At 35.9% G+C, this 20,895-nt stretch overlaps 1 protein-coding gene across 3 annotated transcripts in view; it reads right to left on the reverse strand.

Annotated features, from left to right (window-relative positions):
• The window catches only part of LOC106071027 (uncharacterized), a 49,542-nt gene that overhangs the window by 24,711 nt on the left and 3,936 nt on the right, over positions 1-20,895 (reverse strand). The window contains exons 2-5 of one of the 3 annotated variants that reach the window (XM_056006727.1): positions 12,834-12,938; positions 5,343-5,407; positions 4,775-5,000; positions 2,859-3,052 (exon numbers count right to left, since the gene is read on the reverse strand). In XM_056006727.1, the coding sequence (XP_055862702.1) occupies positions 2,859-3,052; positions 4,775-5,000; positions 5,343-5,407; positions 12,834-12,938 (590 nt within the window). Of the gene's footprint in view, positions 1-2,858; positions 3,053-4,774; positions 5,001-5,331; positions 5,408-12,833; positions 12,939-20,895 lie in introns of all 3 variants that reach the window. The other 2 variants (XM_056006729.1, XM_056006728.1) reach the window with 2 other exon arrangements.

Below are 20,895 nucleotides of genomic sequence, written 5' to 3' on the forward strand. Positions count from 1 at the left end.
TGTACTGGGCACACTGGCGGATCCAGGGGGGGGGCGGTAGGGGCGATCGCCCCCCCCCCCCACTCGGCCGACCCCCCCCCCAGGGGGGGGGGGCGGACGAACTTTAGTATAGGATTCACACAATTTGTATACGAATTTATTACTTATGTTAAAAATATATACTAATTATTTATATTTCAACATATTTTTAGATTATTTCGCCCCCCCCCCTCTAGTATGTTGGCCGATTTGGTGGAGTCGGGAGGGGGCGATGGTATCAATTCCGCCCCCCCCTACACTTTCGAGTGGGGGAGGGCGGTCCAATTTATTGGTAGAAATCACAGCCTGCTAACAAATCAATTAAATATCTATATCCCTGTAACTTGTTATTGATATTTTAACCGATCTTTATATTATGTCATTCCCTGTTTGCCGATTGGTGGGGGGGGGGGACGAATACCTCTTCTGCCCTTCCCACCTAAACCCTTTGAGTGGGGGGGGCGGTCCGTTTTTATGGAGAAATCATAGTTTGTGAACAAAACTAGTTGAATTAATATATAAATTTTATATTATGTCGCTCCCTTTCTGGTATTTTGGCCGATTCGGTGGGGTGAGGGGGGGGGGGCGATTGCATGTACTGCCCTGCCCACTCTAGCCCTCTGAGTGCTGGGGGGGGGTCCTATTTTTGTGGAGAATCATAGTTTGTGAATAAAATTAGTTGAATATCTATATAATATAAACTACGTATTGATATGTGACCCATTGTAAATATGTCGTACCACACTCTAATCTCAAATTGTATCATTAGTAAATTTAAATGAAAAAGGGTTGTACTAGGTGGGAGGGGCGATACATGCAATCGCATTTCCCCCATCGGACAAATCAATACTTTTTCTTTTTGTATTATAGTTTAGAAATTACAAAATTAAAAAAATCTGTCACTAATATAATTTATATATACTATAAATTAAATTCTTATATCGAGTCGCCCCACCCCTATTCTTTAATGCCAAATGCAATCTTTAGCAGAAATTAGTAAAGGAGCGAGGATTAATCGTTTTCACTCTACCGCCATTCCCATTTCCAGACAGAGTTTTTGTAATTTCACATGAAGTTATCATAAGTATTTTAAGAAAGACTTTGCATTGGAAAAGTTAGAATTCAAACGAAATTTTTCAGTATAAGAGTCATGATTGATATGAGTTCTAAACTCAAATAACGTTTTCATAGTCACCTTTTCCCAACCTTTACTCAATCTGATATTTTTCTAGCTAAATAAATTTGGGACTATATCTCACAATTTATACTAGAGTTCTCTTGAATACCATTTATCGAATAAGTTTTTTTTCGGCGGCGATCCTCAAAGCAAAATCTAAATACGTGGGGTATCCTATCTTTTCAAGGAACAAATCGGATTTATTTGCAATGTATTATGGGCCTATAAATTCAAATTAGAATATTTTTCAAGTACAACATTATTCGAAAGGTCGTTTTTTAATAGTATGAATAATGAGCTTCAGGTCAGGAGAATGCGTTTCTGCAGTGAAGAATGCAAGAAAACGCTTTTGGCGTCGGGGATTCGCCCCGAACTTCATTTATGGGTAATGAGTTGTAGATGTCAGGAGAATGCGTTTCTGCAGAGAAGAATGCAAGAAAACGCTTTTGGCGTCGGGGCTTCGCCCCGAACTTCATTTATGGGTAATGAGTTGTAGATGTCAGGAGAATGCGTTTCTGCAAGGAAGAATGCAAGAAAACGCTTTTGGCGTCGGGGCTTCTCCCCGTACTCCATTGATGAATAATGAGCTGTACTTGTCAGGAGAATGCGTTTCTGCAGTGAAAAAAGCAAGAAAACGCTTATGGCGTCGGGGCTTCGCCCCGAACTTCACCAGAGAACCTTATAGCGCTGCTCAGTTGTTTTGTTTTTCGCCGAAGGTTGAGAAATGCTGCTTTTTTTATTCTCATATTATATATATATATATATATATATATACATATATATGTGTGTGTATGTGTGTGTGTGTGCGTGTGTGTGTGTGTGTGTGTGTGCGCGCGCGCACTGTATGCACGTTTATGCGTAGGGTTAGGGTTTACTGGGCGTTAGGGTTAGGGTTTGGAAAAAAATCGCCCCCCCCACTCTAAAGTTCTGGATCCGCTAGTGAGTCTGGGCACTCGTTTAACCAGGAGAAGAGGGGAGAGGGCGGGGTCAGAAATTGTTCCGTTGTTTTTTTTTTAAATCTAGCATTCATTCGTTTTTAAGTGAATAACAATCGCTTAATAAGTAGCATAAAGTAGGTATGGTCTTTTTGTAATGTTTTTATCTTGTTATTTCCTATCAATTTACGTTATTAGGAAACTATTATTTTTAAATGTCTTTAACTCTTTCTCTCCGTAATTAGATTGTTTTTTGTTTTGCCATTGAGCTGTTTAAGTACTTATAGAAAGACCAAAAGATTTTACAAGTCTATTGTTATTTTACCATTATTATTATTTATTTATTTTATTATATTAAGACATTCTTTACATTACTGTGTTTATTGTCATGGGCCGCCAGTTGTCGATTTAGTTTATTTTTTGTTATTGATTCGTATTTTGTAATCGACAATGAATAATTGTGCAAAGTTTCAACTTGATCCGAGAAAGGGAAGTGGCACAAATAATGTGTTCAAGATTTTAACCAGACAGACAGACGGAGTGACTTGATAAAAGCTTGATAAACATGGTGAACAAGATTTCCTACGAAACCAGGGGGAACAACAAGATAAAATAAAAAATAAAAAAAAAATACACAAACACATTGCACTCATTGGCTGACTAATATAAACACATATTCCAGAATGCAAATCATTTTATTTCTCAAAAAATACAATAGTTAGACTTACACCCAAAACCAGCCATCGGCAGACGGCGTTAGGTGGGTAGAACCTCCACGTGTCCGCATGGGGCGTAATTATCACCGAATCTGTCTGAAGGGGAACCGGAAATGGGCTGCAAGTACTGATGGGTAATGAGGATACGCTCCGCGCATGTCTGTTGAGAGCTGATGGCTGAGAGCTGAGCTGCGAGACAGTGGAGTCTGAAACGAAAGAATTATTGATTTTGGCAAAACAATTGCAGACTCTTTGGCCCACCAGGGAGGGCAAATTCCACCCACTGAACAGGCCGCAAGCTTTTATCAAGCCCTGGCTATAATACAAAAAAACAGAAATGGAAAAGTGGTTTGAGTGCTGGGACAAGTCCCAAAAAGCCCGTGGAGTCTGGGAGCGCATGAGGCGCCCTGACCGCACTTCCCCGTGGTGGAGGCTGTCCAGGCCTGAGCAAGCTATTATAGCACAGTGCAGGACAGGCCACTGTCCTGTTGGCTCATATTTCTCGCGGCTATGACCAAATTTTGATTCACGGTGCCCCCGCTGCGGGGAAGAAGAGGAAACCGTGCCTCATATTCTGTTTGACTGCCCCAGACTTGCTGATCTCCGTCTCGACAGGTCTGGGAAACCCAAAATTCTCGACCTGTATGGCGACATTTATGCACTACGCAAGACAGCAGGGTTTCTGTCCAGGGCTTTTGCAAGAGAGGATTTGAGCCTCTCAAGCCCTCACTCTAATGGAGTTTGATGATGACGATGATTGATTTAGGCAAAACAAAAACAAAACAACAATTATGGGAATTATTTTTATTTCTAAACAAGAAGGTAGTCTCCCAACCATAGACTTTGTTTCGTCCTGGTCGGTTCGCTTGATGCATCTCTCATTTTAATGGGGCTCATGTTTTCAAAGAGTTTGTTACAGACGAAAGTCTAAGTGTATTCTCAGGTTTTTTTTGCCTCTACCAGAATCCTGTCGTCAGGGCCGGACTTATGCCACTGCAACCTATGCGGTCGCAGTGGGCCCCATCACTTTCATATGCCCCGCGCTAATTCTAGGTGTAAATTATCGAATTAAAAAATTATAACTTATATATAGTAACATGTTTTTTCGCAACTTCCCGATTTTCTAGGGGTTAGTGGAAATCTCATGTAATTGCAAAATATAGCAAAAAGTTCTGGAGATATTCTGAAATTAAAAATATCCTGAAAAGTCATAAAAATCTCCTGAAAAATAGACCAAATTGTCATTTTGTTTTGCCAATTCTTTATGCGATAAAAAAAAACGGCATTGTCAGCTTCCATTACATGAAATTTAAGACGAATGTATCCTCTTATAAAAAATCTTAATGTTGACATTATGGTTATCCCTACCCAGACTAGGCCCCGCCCAATCCATTTCGCATAGGGCCTCACAATGGCTAGGACCGGCCCTGCCTGTCGTTGCTTTTTATTGACACACTCAGTTAGCTACGGCAAGGTGCAGAAATGCAGACGCGAAGAGATTAGAAACAGGATTACACCGGCACTCGGGTCCCACAATGACCTGCTAATAACTGTCAAAAAAAAAAAAAAAGAAATTAAATCTTTATGGCCAAACCGTAAGGACCTCAAAGCTTCCTTCAGAGAACTGTACCAGGAAAAAGAAGAGACAGACAGACCAACATAAATGAATGGATGGACTTGTCATTGAAGGAGATTCTTTCCAACGCAAAAGAGGAAATGGATAAAGACGGTTAACAGATCATGTGTGATACCCCAATGGTATAATAGACTACGGTTAGATGACACCTAGGTCATCAATCCAACACCAAATGAAAGTTTCGCATACACGTTTTGATATATGAGGAGATTAGTGAAGAAATGTTGGTAATAAGGTAAGAGAATATTTTAACATGGCCCAAAAAAAAAAAAAGCTGAATGTCATAAGGTACCTGCGAGAGTTACTTTGAGTTGAAACCCTCGCTGCTGAATAATCATGTCTGTTAGAAATCGCAGGCAGAAAATCGATCCCGACGTTTTGATTGGCTGTGGCAGTTCCTCGCCGCAAAACACGCGGACGTGTTGAAAATCGCAAGCAGACGTGTCCAGGTAGAGTTTGTCAAACTGGCAAGTCGTCTGGTATTCAACACTGAAATCCTGAAACTCGGCTTCAAGTGTCTGCAATTAGTTTGTTAAGACCGTTTAAACAACAACAGTATCAACAACAACATAATATCAACCCCAACAACACCACCGTTATCAACAATGACTTTAAGCAATCAATTTGACATTTCTAAAATTGTGTTTATAGAAGAATATAATGAAAATATGATGAAAATATAATGAATATATGATGAAAATATAATGAAAATATAATGAAAATCTAATGAAAATATAATGAAAATCTAATGAAAATATAATGAAAATATAATGAAAATATAATGAAAATAAAGAAGAAAGATAAAAACAACCAGATTTTAATCTTATCAATTATGGAATCATAAAATACCAGAATTCAACCTGATTATCCAGAGTGACCACTGTCCACTGGCAGGCGACATTTATGGGGTATGCGTCTCCGTATCCTAAACAAAATATATAAAGAATTGATAATAGACAATTAAAGATACATTGCATTTATCAAGTTAGGTCACAATAGAAGACTCAGCTTTCAAATCAAAAATACCTATGTATCTAAGAAAAAAAAATACATTGGCAGCAAAAAATATATGAAAAAGCCAAGTAGTGCATGCCATGACAAAGTATTAAATTATCACTAAATAGTGCTTTACTTGTTAATGTACAACACTTAGGTATTTGATAATGTACAGCACTTAGGTATTTGATAATGTACAGCACTTAGGTATTTGATAATGTACAGCACTTAGGTATTTGATAATGTACAGCACTTAGGTACTTGATAATGTACAACACTTAGGTATTTGATAATGTACAGCACTTAGGTATTTGATAATGTACAGCACTTAGGTATTTGATAATGTACAGCACTTAGGTACTTGCTAATGTACAGCACTTAGGTATTTGATAATGTACAGCACTTAGGTACTTGCTAATGTACAGCACTTAGGTATTTGATAATGTACAGCACTTAGGTATTTGAAAATGTACAGCACTTAGGTACTTGATAATGTACAGCACTTAGGTATTTGATAATGTACAGCACTTAGGTACTTGATAATGTACAGCACTTAGGTATTTGCTCGAACGGCTTCCCCAGTACATTTACCATCATCAGATAAGGCTGGGTTGGTCATATTCGCCGTATGAAGACGAACTTGTTGACCAGTCATTCTCTATGAGCAACATATAACCAGAGTCATCCTCTATGGGTAACATATAGCCAAAGTCATCTTCCATAGGCAACATCTAACCAAAGTCATCCTCACCTCTATAGGCAACATCTAACCAAAGTCATCCTCACCTCTATAGGCAACATCTAACCAAAGTCATCCTCACCTCTATAGGCAACATCTAACCAAAGTCATCCTCACCTCTTTAGACAACATGTAATCAAAGTCATCCTCACCTTTATAGGCAACATCTAACCAAAGTCATCCTCACATCTATAGGCACAATCTAACCAAAGTCATCCTCACCTCTATAGGCAACATCTAACCAAAGTCATCCTCACCTCTTTAGGCAACATCTAACCAATGTCATCCTCACCTCTTTAGGCAACATCTAACCAAAGTCATCCTCACATCTATAGGCACAATCTAACCAAAGTCATCCTCACCTCTATAGGCAACATCTAACCAAAGTCATCCTCACCTCTTTAGGCAACATCTAACCAAAGTCATCCTCACCTTTATAGGCAATATCTTACCAAAGTCATCCTCACCTTTATAAGCAACATCTAACCAAAGTCATCCTCACATCTATAGGCACAATCTAACCAAAGTCATCCTCACCTCTTTAGGCAACATCTAACCAAAGTCATCCTCACCTCTTTAGGCAACATCTAACCAAAGTCATCCTCACCTCTTTAGGCAACACCTAACCAAAGTCATCCTCACCTCTATAAGCAACATATAACCAAAGTCATCCTATACTGGTAGCCTGTAATGGGCACAAGAAATACTGGTATCACTTGCCCCAACATGTGGATGTAATGAAACTGGATCTCAAAGCAGACGACATTGATGTTGACTACTGGGACGACACAGCCCCTAGACCACACTATGTGGAGAGAGGTGGTCAGGGACGGGTGTACCAACAGATATAGCTTAGGGCAGCGGTTCTCAACCTTTTTTGCTCCGCGTCCCCCTAATAGCCTACAATTTTTTACTAGGAGGCGACCCCCAACCATATTTTTTTTTGTCATATCTAGGAAAATGTGGAGGTGCGGTGGCTAAGCGGTAAAGCGCTTGGCTTCTGAACTGGGAGTCCCGGGTTCAAATCCTGGTGAAGACTGGGATTTTTCATTTCTGGATCTTTGGGCTCCTTTGAGTCCACCCAGCTCTAATGGCTACCTGACATTGGTTGGGGAAAAGTAAAGTAATGCGGCTGATCGTTGTACAGGCCACATAACATCCTCGTAAAACCCTCAGAAACAGTTTACCTTTACATCATCTGCCCTATAGACCACGTCAACATGTAAAAAACTAATATACATGATGTTAACTTAATTGTTCAGAACGTATCATATTTATTTAGAGTAAAAAAAAATGTGTGCTTTAATTTTCTCTAAAAAGTAGATTTTTAGCGGCCCCCGTAAGGGGAAAAAGCCGCTATTAGGTTTGTGCAAAATGTCCGTCTGTCCGTCTGTCCGTCTGTCCGTCTGTCCGTCTGTCCGTCTGTCCGTCTGTCACACTCAGATCTCGAAAACTAGAAGAGATATGAAAAATATTATTTCATCATTAAATCCGGCTTGAAAAGTTTAGGTGCAACGGCTACTTTTGGTTTTCTAAAAGCAAACCGTTTAATTTATAAAATTAATTATGCAAGCGATTTTTTCATAAAAATACACCAATTCTAAAACAATTACGTAAATGTAAGGGAGGCAATGTTACAATATGCTAACAAAGATGGACAATTTTTGTGTATTTTCAGTATCACTAAGTCAAATATATTTTTAAAATGTACAGGAAATGTTTACAACAAATACAAATAATAGTTAAAGACGTTTTTTCTGGTCAACTAGCTGCTAAAATTAAAAGAAAACATTTCTGTTTGTTTATAAAGGCTAATAATGCACTTTGTATGTAAATATCACGCACATTTTTTTAAATGGACTTTTTATGCAGCGATTTTCGTGCAGTAGCGTAACGTCGCAACATGATCAGGTGCTAAACCAATTCCTTAAACTTTTTTTAAAAATCAGATTTTATTTATTTTTTGTTTAGTGCCCCCATCCGAATAAAAGAAGCTTATTTTTGAGCGTTTTGTCTGTTGGTCGGTCTGTCCGTCACGATTAGATTTAAAAAACTAGAACTCTAAAAGCTATTGAAAATCGGATTTACCCTTTAATGTTCCTCCCATAACATCTCAATAGTTTTAAGTATCTAAAATTGATTGTTCCGGATTTTTTTGTGCAAAACTAATCAACGCCAACAAATGTTTGTTTGCTCTTCTAACTTATATTACATTCAATTTCCATGCTTAAACGTTGCAAAAACACATTATCAATAATATGTTGTTCCGTTTTTTATGTAAATAGCATATTAATGCTAAATCATAATCTCTATACTGACTTATATTTCATTAAGTGTAAAAATGTTCCGGATATTGTTTTATAAAACATGAATTATGCCTAATGATTGTTTGAAATCGCATAAGGCTTTTAAAAAAAGTAATTTACTAGAATTGATTACTGAAAATTACTTTTTAGACATTTAATTTTCTTGTAAAACATAACATAGAAGTTTTGTAATCGATAAAGAAAGTTCCGGATTTTGTTTCTTACAAATCGTCGCCAGAAATTTCCGAATTTATTTAAAAATCTACTAACGCCAAATAATTGTTTGAACTCCCTCTTCTAATTAATAAACAAATAATCTTCTCATTTACGAAATAATGTTTTTACGGATTTTTATGAAAAATATTTTAACTCACTACTCTCTTACAGTACATTTAACTTTCTACCTAAAACATTAAAAAATCTAATTATCGTTAATATTATGTTCCGATTTTTAAGGAAAACAGAATCCAAACACCAAAGTAAGGTATGAAAATCTCTCCACGTGGCTGTAGTACATCTAATTTTTATACGAGACCATCCAAAAAATTTAATTAACGGTATTACATTTATCTGAAATTCTCTTTTTCTTTTACTATTTATACAAACATCCGGAACAATCTATTATATAAACTTTTCAATTGTGTTCATACCTAAAAATTATTGCGATGTTTTGAAACGTAAAATAAAGGTTAATCAATTTTTAATAACTTTTAGTTGTTTTTTTATATCAAGATAACGGACAGACCGACTGACAGACAAAACGCAAAAACAATGTGGCTTTGATCCTTTTTAAATAATATCTATTAGAACTCAGTGCACCAATGTCTATGAACCCTCGTTAAATATCTCGTGTAAATAAAGACATTTTTTTTATGGTACCGGTACTAGCCTATTGTGAGGTAATGGAATTTTTTTTCTTTGACGTCATATGAATGGACTCTTTCAATGTAATGTTAAAAGAACGCACTCGGTGCACCAATTTCTATTAACCCTCGAAAAAATTGCTTGTATTAATGAAAACATATTTTAGTCTAACTAAGCCGTGTGACGTAGTGTTTTTTTTTCCTTTGACGTCACATGGAATGAATTCTTTAAATGAAATGCTAAAAGAACGCACTCGGTGCACCAATGTCTATGAACACTCGAGAAATGGCTCGTGTTGATAAAGGTGATTTTTAGTCTAGCTAGGCCTTGTGACGTAGTGTTTTTTTTTTCCTTTGACGTCATATGGAATGAATTCTTTAAATGAAATGCTAAAAGAACGCACTCGGTGCACCAATGTCTATGAACACTCTATAAAAGGCTCGTAATGATGAAGGCGATTTTTATTCTAGCTAGGCCGTGTGACGTAGTGTTTTTTTTTTCCTTTGACGTCATATGGAATGAATTCTTTAAATGAAATGCTTAAAGAACGCACTCGGTGCACCAAAGTCTATGAACACTCGATAAATGGCTCTTATAGATGAAGGCGATTTTTAGTCTAGCTAGGCCGTGTGACGTAGTGTTTTTTTTTTCCCTCTGACGTTATATGGAATTAATTCTTCAAATGAAATGAAAAAAGAACTCGGTATAGTAATGTTTATTAAGCCTCGTTATGTGACTCGCGTTTAAAAAAGGAATGATATCTTGATTTAGATATAATCTAGATTTTTAAAACTAGATCTAGATTTTTATTACAGTATATCTAGATCTGGATTTATATTCTAATTAAAATTATTTTAGAGTCTAGATCTAGAATTTCTAGATCTAGTTTAGACTAAAATAGACTAGATTAAGATGTAGAATTTCAATTTCTAAACTTAAAGTGTAAAAAAAAAAGTGTAGATTTTCATTTCCAAACGTTTTGATCAATATTGTAATGTTTTAATATACTAAAACTAATCTACTATTTTTTTATTAAATTTAAATTTACGGCAAATGAATCTTTGAAACATTATTACTTTTGACCATCGGATGGCTGCCTGGTCGTGCGGTTTGCGCGCTGGACTGTCGTTCAGATTTATGGATGGCCCAGGGTTCAAACCCTGCCCGCTCCCATCCCCCGTCGTCCTGCGGGAGGTTTGGACTAGGAAGTAATTATCTTCAACTCTGAAGGAACATCCGAAACGTGTAAAACATTTTACATCAAAATTAAATCACCTCTTGAATATTATTTGCGAATATGCAGATCCGACAGGGATCCGACTTCGACGGGGGCCGCCTCTGAGTTTGTGTAACACAAACTCTCTTTGTAATCTTGTTTATTTATTTATTTACTTTTTCATTGCGTGTTTATAATACGGTAAATAAATATTTTACAACTTAGAAAGTATTACTTATCATGGAACACGTTGCGACAGTATTTTCAAACTCGCCAAAGTTAGTGCCAAAGTTGAGCTTGTTGAGTAGGAATTGACATCGAGTTTATTTTTGTATTAAAACTTGATAACTGACAGGCAGAAACAAAACAAAAATGTTTTACAAAGATAAGGTGTTGGATGAGGACGTCTGGAAATATCTCATAGATTGACAGATTGACTGCAAACAGTGGATCCAGATTTGTGTCACTAACATTGAAGAGAAATATTTAGATGCTTTGCTATTGGCGTTGCTAACATATATCGATGAATCAATCCTACAATGAGTTACAATGGACTCTAATGGTGACTTATTCTGTACCAAACATTGACATCCAGACCGACATTAAAGCATACTTAGAGCACCATCTGTGCAGACACTACAGATATTTTTTCCAAGAAGTCTTTTACTTTTTGAAATGTCACCAACTTTGTCAGATACATCACTCACTGTAGAGGCCGTTTATGGATGTTTGCATAGGAACTAATCTTTAAAATCGCCTTTATGTATATATCGTAAGTATACCGGAACTAGTAATTGTGAACAATCTACAAAACCTGTGCAGCTTGTAAAAGAAGCAAATATCATTCCCTTAGTATCAGAAGACATGTCAACTAATCTCTTGTGAATAATGTCATTAGGCATGCAAATTGCACAAAATTTATTTTAAAAATTTGCTCCAATCATAGCGAGCAAATGTCTTTGGCCGCTGACAATAACTCCTTGGTAATTGTGTGAGATTTCAGAACTCTGGCGATTCCGAGAGCCACCAAAATAAGAAGCTTCGTAGGCTGATATGTTTTAATTATGGTATTTTCCATCTGAGTCAAGTCTGAGTTTAATCAAGATTCAAAATTAAACTACTGGATGTCGTTATCCGCAAAGCTCGGACGTATGTTCGGCCTTAATACATACGGCAGAAAGAGCTTCATTACAAATGTTGCATCAGGGTCTCTGAATTCCTGCTATAACTATTGAAGTAAAACTCTACCGCCAAATGATCGTCATTCTCTTTTCTTTCATGAACTTTGTTTTGTTCAAAGTCCGTGTTCACGGGTTGTTCCATAATGAATTTATTTCCATTGACGATGGCGTATTATTGACGTGATTAGATCTTCACCAAAGAAATGTTTGATCCCGCAATGGTGTTTCGACACATTGATGGACAGTAAATTAATTTGTTGAGAAATTAATTCTGCAACAATAGAGATATGGTCTGCAGCAACTAGTTTTGAACAACCATTAGTAAACAACAACAACAACAAAGAAGAACCATTTAAAAACAAACAAACAAAGATGATACATTGACTAAAAGTGCCCTCTGTATCCTCTGGCAGTGTGCCATTGTTTACATTCGTCACCCACACATTTATTTATTTTTTTTCATTGACGATCGTTTTCATAATATGTTTGGTAATAATGTAATTTGAGTAAAGCCCCGGATCATTACCAACACGTATGTAAATCTATATCCACTATAGTACAACACATTAGAAACAAACAAAAAATTCGTATACAAAAATTCCACCCCCCCCCACTCCCCTAATTTTCCAATGGTCTTAGGCGACCCCCGACAAATGGTCATTCGACACCCAAAGTGGTCGCGACCCACAGGTTGAGAACCCCTGGCTTAGGGCCTTCAAGAAAGCACTGACACATAATATCGGGATTTATAAAGGGCCCCATATTTCTCAAATAGCTTAGGGCATTTTCAAATCTAAATCCGTCACTTAAGATGGTGAACCAAACAGTGCCTTTAATTGTAGCCAGTGTGTAACTGTAGGGTCCCCTGAAGGTAGCCTTATTTCAAATTGACCAATTGGAAACAGTTTTCAATAACTCTTAAAAAAAAAAAAAAAAAAACAACGAAAGCAGACATTTCTTTAGTAAAATGTTTCACATTTTAACAGCTCAGTATTATCAATAAATAATTATAACTACATAAAATAACATTAAAAGAAAAAAGACGAGACCTGGACTTTGAATGATGACGTCTGGTCTATCAGGGCTCAAGACGTAAAGTCCTCCACAGTCGACAGCCTTGACCTTTAGCTGTAAACATTGTAATAGCATCAGAACTGGAAAGACAAAATACGGAACACATGGCATTTTAGAGATCGATCACAAAACAATGTAAAAAAAACATTCAAACAGACAAAAAAAAAAAAAAAAAAAAAGAAAAAACAACAACATTTTAGTAGAGGAATGAACAAGACATCTGTGTGGTATTGATAGACATGCATGGATTTGATTAAATTTTGAGTCATCAAAAATTAAATCAAAACGCGTTCTGTCATCTGTATCACCTTTTACTTTAACAACTGGTATTGGGGCCCGGACTGACCTTTTCGCAGAGATGCTCGGACTAAGCGAGTGATTTATTAACAATATGCTTGTCGCTCCAGAGTACACTAACCTAATAAACCCCCAGGAAATAGGAACCAATTTACTTTTGTCCAAATCTACCAAAACCTCTACGTCATCTTTGTAATAATATTTTTTTTGGCTTCATTCCATTTTAATCTTGAACCTTTTTTTTTTTGTTCAGTAGTATTATAGTTACATAATTACATCTATATCTTTTTGTTCAGTAGTATTATAGTTACATGATCACATCATTATCTTTTTGTTTAGTAGTATTATAGTTACATGATTACATCATTATCTTTTTGTTCAGTAGTATTATAGTTACATGATTACATCATTATCTTTTTGTTCAGTAGTATTATAGTTACATGATTACATCATTATCTTTTTGTTCAGTAGTATTATAGTTACATGATTACATCATTATCTTTTTGCTCAGTAGTATTATAGCTACATGATTACATCAATATCTTTTTGTTCAGTAGTATTGTAGTTAAATCAATGTGGTGAAATACTCAGAAAGACACAAAGATAAGGGCACTTTCCTCGTTCCATATGCTAGGACAAATTTGTACAAATGCTCCTTCTTCCCTAGTGCTATTAGAGCATGGAATGGGTTGCCAGAGCTAGCCAGGAAAGCCAGTGACTTGGCAGAATTTAAATCATGACTAGATGCATGACGCGTAGGACGTAATCATCTTCTTTTTTTTAAAGTAACGTCTGTATTTTATAAGATAAGAAGATATCTTATATACAACACAAAAAAAAACAACGAAACAATGTGACGAGAGCTACTAAAGTTGCAGTCGTTATAATTTAATGTTCCACAATGTCTACTTCAGCAGAGACAAAGGCTTTCAGATTTCAAATGTAGAGAGAATGATGGAGAGTTGAACTGATATTTCTTTTCTCAATTATGGTAGCCCTTTATTTTTGATAATCAGTAGGTCATTACACTGCTATAAGCGTACATCTCTGATTATGTGTGTAATTGAAATCAAATCAAAATAAGCAATTAATTTTTGTAAAAGTGTTTTTTTAAAACTTATCGGCAATGCAAAATGCCCAATAAAATATATGTGTTTCCTTGATAATTACTTTTTGACAAATAAACACTGTATTGGTGCTATAAAATACGCATAAAAAGTATTTTTATACAAGCATCAACCAATTTTGTTTAGTAAAACAAACACATTGAAATGCAAAAGTGTTTGAAAATATTCAAAACGGAGAACTAAAAGAATTATCCCTCGTGATCATTTCTGAAGCAGTCTCTAAATATTTTTATGTTATAATCGCTTGTCGCCCTTTTGCCAAACACTATTAAAGTGTAAAATATTTATTTTTGCCAGAATGTTTATATCCCCTAAAACTACGGTGATCTATATTGGTCATGTTTACGCTGATTGTTTGACCTCATTCATTATTCAAATGGTCAGTGGCTTCAGTGCTGAACATTGCATTTCCAAGAAGATATTATTTTATTTTTTAAATTAATACTGAACTGTTTTAAACATAATTATAAAAAAAAATAATTTTAAATTTCATTGAGTTGTGAAGACCAAACAGTCTGTTCAAATTTGTCAATTGTTGTCATTGCTATTTTGATGAATTCATGTTTTAAGACTAAGTTCTCAATGCTGTATCAAACATAACATCTTATGACGAGAGACACCTGGCGGCCATATTGTGGCAAAAACAGTGTGTGTGTGTGTGTGTGTGGAGGAGGGGGAATAAAGCATATCAATTTATTTTTCAAGGGGAAATAGAGTTGTCTTTTCTTTGTCCTTTCCAATCAATGTTTGAACATTGACCAAGTGAATGTTTGTTTGTTTGTTTGTAAAATATTTTACATGTTTCGGATGTTCCTTCAGAGTTGATGATAATTTACTTCCTAGTCCAAACCTCCCGCAGGACGACGGGGGATGGGAGCGGGCAGAGTTTGAACCCTCGACCGTCGATAAATCCGAACGACAGTCCAGCCCGCAAACCGCACGACCAGGCGGCCATCCTTTGTCGTTTCCAATCAATGTTTGAACACTGACCAAGTAAAATGACTTAATTACCAATATAGTTCAAACAATATTATAAGCGAGGGACGTCGTTTCCTCATCTTATAATGAACTGTTTAAAAGCCTCTACTGTTTTCGCGAGAGGCTTCTTCAACAAATGTGGGCTCAAAACTTTTTTGAAGAAGACATTTGAAAAAGTCCGCTAACGTGATTATTCTCGATTTTTTCGTGTCTGAATGATTGAAACTCTTTCTGCTTTAGCACGTCGTTATGTGGGCGACTTTCTCGCGCAACAAAAAGGTCAGCGACAAAAACGCTTTATTATCACGAAGATGATCTTTTGCAATCTCGCCCCTCACCCCCCCCCCCCAAAAAAAAAAAACAACAACAAACAAACGGTCCAACAGACTAAGGCAGGGGTTCTCAACCTGTGGATCGCGACCCCTTTGGGGATCGGATGACCATATGCCAGGGGTGGCCTAACACCATAGAAAAAATATTATTTTCATAATTTTTTTGGGGGTCTAACGTGCTGTAACAAGCATGTTTGTAACATAGTTGATATACATTGAGATGAAATGGCTATTACTTAGATTACATTAATATCAGACAAATTATGAAACGAAAGTCAAGTATCAATTAAATAAAATAAAAAGTGGGAAAAGGAGGGGGGGTTGACAAATACAAGTCTAAGAACACGGATACATTGTAAAAAAAATGTTTTACATGTTTCGGATGTTCCTTCAGAGTTGAAGATAGTTTACTTCCTAGTCCAAACCTCCCGCAGGACGACGGGGGATGGGAGCGGGCAGGGTTTGAACCCTCGACCGTCGATAGATCCGAACGACAGTCCAGCGCGCACCGTACGACCAGGCAGCCATCCATTGCCAGAGGATACAAGGCTGAACTTTTATCTGCCGAACGTTGGAAGCCGAACTAACGTCATACCGTTGCGAAACATGTTTTTTCTGACTGTTAGTTATCAAGTCTAAATACAGAAAAAATTCAGCCAGAAAATGTGAACTCCTAATCTAGTGAAATAAAAACAATTTCAACCTTTGCACTAACTTTAGCGTGTTTGAAAATACTGTCGCAACAATTTTGTAGCAATGTAGTTGACTGTATCAAACACTGTACGCTTTCCAACCTTAACAATATTTGATCATTGTCAGTTGTGTATGCAACATGATTATTAAAAACAAGCATTAGAAAAGTAAATCAATGAAAGTCATAAAAAATGCATTTTTTTTTTTTTGTAATTTAAGCGCAAATTAATTTCACACTAAATACATTTGTGTATGCGTTTAGTTTCTAGCAATGGAATGAACATCATAGATATCAGATACCTTTTGATAACTAGGGTATAACAATAGCTACATCACAAATGAACACACAAAAAATTATTGGGGGTCGCCGCCTACTGGGAAATTGTATTAGGGCAGCGGATCTCAACCTTTTAAGCTCGGCGACCCCTTTTTACCATCCCCCATTCTGCGTCGACCCCCCCCCCCCCCCGCACACAGACCCAGCAAGAGAAGAATGGACAAAAACAATCAATTTTTTCGATGGTCTTAGGCGACCCCTGGCAAATCGTCAATCGACCCCCAAGGGGGTCGCGACCCACAGGTTGAGAACCCCTGTATTAGGGGGTAGCGGAGCTAAAAAGGTTGAGAACCGCTGGACTATGGGATAGCTTAAGATGAGTAATGTACAATAGTAAGACACATTTTCTCGAGGTTAAAAATTACAATTATTATTATTATTGTATTGCCATAGCCCTGTTCCCTAACTCCACCCACAGGCTCCACCCTTACGAGCATGAATCAACTGATAAAACACAAAGGGGGAAACGTATTGTTTATCAAGGATTGTAAGTGTCGCCTCGATTCTAATCTATGTTTACGGAATACCTGAGCAACGTTTGATGTTTTTCGTTTGCTAAGGGAGGGAATTTCACAAACGACTGAAGGGAAATAACTGAGCAAGCCAGCTTTATGTTTTTATGTAACCAATTGATAGTCCTCCAGACGACAGAGTTTTTATTATTTTTTCATTGACATGTCTCGTTTGTCTGTAAGGTCATACACATGTCTTATTCTTCTCTTAAAGGCGTCTTACATGATAGTCTACCAACTCCACAGGACTTGCAAAGACATTTCTGCAGGGAACAGTTCCAGGTCATAGGAGGGAGAGGCAGACAAGGGAAGTAATGGAAAGCCAACATAAGGAAAAAAAAGGAAGGTGCAAAAGATTGTAACAGGCTCATTACCCTTGACATGAAATGGTCTTTCCTAAAGGTATGATAGATCCATTTGTCCACACGAAACAATAAAAAAATTAAAAATATCTAAATGTTTTTCAATAGCACTAAAGTCTTGAAATCTCTATTCTAATTCATCAATTCACTAAAGTCTTGAAATCTCCTTTCCAATTCACCAATTCATTAAAGTCTTGAAATCTCTTTTCCAATTCACCAATTCACTAAAGTCTTGAAATCTCTTTTCCAATTCACCAATTCACTAAAGTCTTGAAATCTCTTTTCCAATTCACCAATTCACTAAAGTCTTGAAATCTCTTTTCCAATTCACCAATTCACTAAAGTCTTGAAATCTCTTTTCCAATTCATCAATTCACTAAAGTCTTGAAGTCTCCTTTACAATTCACCAATTCACTAAAGTCTTGAAGTCTCCTTTCCAATTCACCAATTCACTAAAGTCTTGAAATCTCTTTTCCAATTCACCAATTCACTAAAGTCTTGAAATCTCTTTTCCAATTCACCAATTCACTAAAGTCTTGAAATCTCTTTTCCAATTCACCAATTCACTAAAGTCTTGAAATCTCTTTTCCAATTCACCAATTCACTAAAGTCTTGAAATCTCTTTTCCAATTCACCAATTCACTAAAGTCTTGAAATCTCTTTTCCAATTCACCAATTCACTAAAGTCTTGAAGTCTCCTTTACAATTCACCAATTCACTAAAGTCTTGAAGTCTCCTTTCCAATTCACCAATTCACTAAAGTCTTGAAATCTCTTTTCCAATTCACCAATTCACTAAAGTCTTGAAATCTCTTTTCCAATTCACCAATTCACTAAAGTCTTGAAATCTCTTTTCCAATTCACCAATTCACTAAAGTCTTGAAATCTCTTTTCCAATTCACCAATTCACTAAAGTCTTGAAATCTCTTTTCCAATTCACCAATTCACTAAAGTCTTGAAGTCTCCTTTCCAATTCACCAATTCACTAAAGTCTTGAAGTCTCCTTTCCAATTCACCAATTCACTAAAGTCTTGAAATCTCCTTTCCAATTCACCAATTCACTAAAGTCTTGAAATCTCTTTTCCAATTCACCAATTCACTAAAGTCTTGAAATCTCTTTTCCAATTCACCAATTCACTAAAGTCTTGAAATCTCTTTTCCAATTCACCAATTCACTAAAGTCTTGAAGTCTCCTTTCCAATTCACCAATTCACTAAAGTCTTGAAGTCTCCTTTCCAATTCACCAATTCACTAAAGTCTTGAAATCTCCTTTCCAATTCACCAATTCACTAAAGTCTTGAAATCTCCTTTCCAATTCACCAATTCACTAAAGTCTTGAAATCTCCTTTCCAATTCACCAATTCACTAAAGTCTTGAAATCTCCTTTCCAATTCACCAATTCACTAAAGTCTTGAAATCTCCTTTCCAATTCACCAATTCACTAAAGTCTTGAAATCTCCTTTCCAATTCACCAATTCACTAAAGTCTTGAAATCTCCTTTCCAATTCACCATCACCATCATTATCTTTACAGTTCGCGGGTAGTTTTTTATTGAGAATCCCAACAAAAACAAATCCAGAATATTTCCCCTATTTTTTTTTTTTTTTTTGCTTCAGGGGAGGTATCCCTGAAAATCTTATTTTTGTTATTTCTGAAGCTAGGCCTTTGAAATTTGTTATGGTAACATATAATGAAAATCTAAAATAAATAATGCTAAAAAAAATATTTTTGAATGATGGTTGCCATGGTAACGGCGGCCATATTGTTTATTGTATACAAATTAAAACTCTGAATTTTGTAAAAACTATTGATCAGAAATACATGAAATTGAATTAAAAGATAAGAAAAAAGAATCCTCTAAATTGATACAACGTCAGAATTAAAGATTCAAGTATGTTAAATTTTTTACAAATTTTTGAATTTTTAGTATTTTTTAGACCTAAAAAAAACAGGATAAATATTAATTTAAAATACTTTAAAAAAAAAAGTAAATAAAATATTGAAAAAAACTCATTGTACGAGTAATGTTAATGATGTCCTTAAGAAGCGTTTCAAATTTCATCAAAATCTATCAAGTAGTTTAGGAGAAATTCCTAGTAAAGCACAATGACATGTGCAAAAACTAACATTTTGAGAAAAATGACTTTAAAGTATAAATTTTATTAAGATTTTGTCTCATAGCCCTTACAAAAACATTAAAAAAACATGTTTTAGACACAGATTTAAGCAATAAAAATGATTGTAATGTAAAGAAAAATGATTGATCTACTTAATTATGTTATTAGTTAAAAATCGATATCCTAGACCTAAAACTCAATTTTCTCTAGGGATACCTCCCCTTCAGTAAGAATTCAGCAAAACCCGTAACTCTGACTTTGCGATCTATGGGACATATTATGTAAACTCATCTTTCTGCGGTCCACGATTAACCAGGGTGTCAAGAGGCCAGCACAGCGATTGGTACCCATTAGAGTTGGGTAAACTCAGAGGCGTCCTATAACTTACACAAAATTTGAGTTTAGGTTAGGCCTACTTATAAATAATGGAACAACAATATTGAGTAGATCATAAACAATAGAGCCTACGGCATCACTCCAAAGTTTAATCTGGTAATGAAAACTTCAAGTTTTACACTGTGAAGGTAATTTGCTTTTAATTATTTTTTAATAAAAATCATGTTGCGCGGATTAAACCTTTAAATGGGTCAGAGTTTACCCTTCATGATGCAGGACTTTTTACGGGAGATGTTGACGATTTATATGCAAATATCACACATTTTTAAAAAACAACAACATGTTAATAAAAAAATTTGTAAAAATATTTAAAGTTCTATATTTATAACAGAGAGGATTTACTCTAAATAGATTTAAAAAAAAAATCTTTGTTTTTATCATGATTAATTCCCCTGATACGATGAGCATTCGGAAGGGCTATCTTTCATAGTACAGACATATATCAAGGGAGACAAAGTATATTTTGTGTGCTATCCTCATTGTGATTCATTTCAACAATGTTTATTTAAAGACTTGCGTAATATTTCCTCCAAAATTACACGACACATGCGGATTCGGAGGTGCCGTAATTCTAGTTCAAAACCTCTGTAAGAAACAATGCAGTGATTACAATGCTGATTAACTTTTCTTGAGTTTAATGCTTTCAAACTCAAAGGTAAAACATACAGGATACAATAATGATGTACAAATACACTGTTTACTTTGAATTAGAGAGTTGTAGACCTAACGTTCTTAACTCCCAAACCTCTTACTCTCCTAACTAAGCTTCTCCCGCCTTTTATACCTTTTTTCATAGAACCTTCTAGAAATCATTACGTCACATCATGCTCCACCCATGACTCACTTTCTTATAACCTTCAACTTGATTTTTATTCTATTTTTACATT

Source organism: Biomphalaria glabrata, chromosome 12 (genome assembly GCF_947242115.1).
Source record: "Biomphalaria glabrata chromosome 12, xgBioGlab47.1, whole genome shotgun sequence".
NCBI classification, from domain to species: Eukaryota; Metazoa; Mollusca; class Gastropoda; family Planorbidae; genus Biomphalaria; species Biomphalaria glabrata.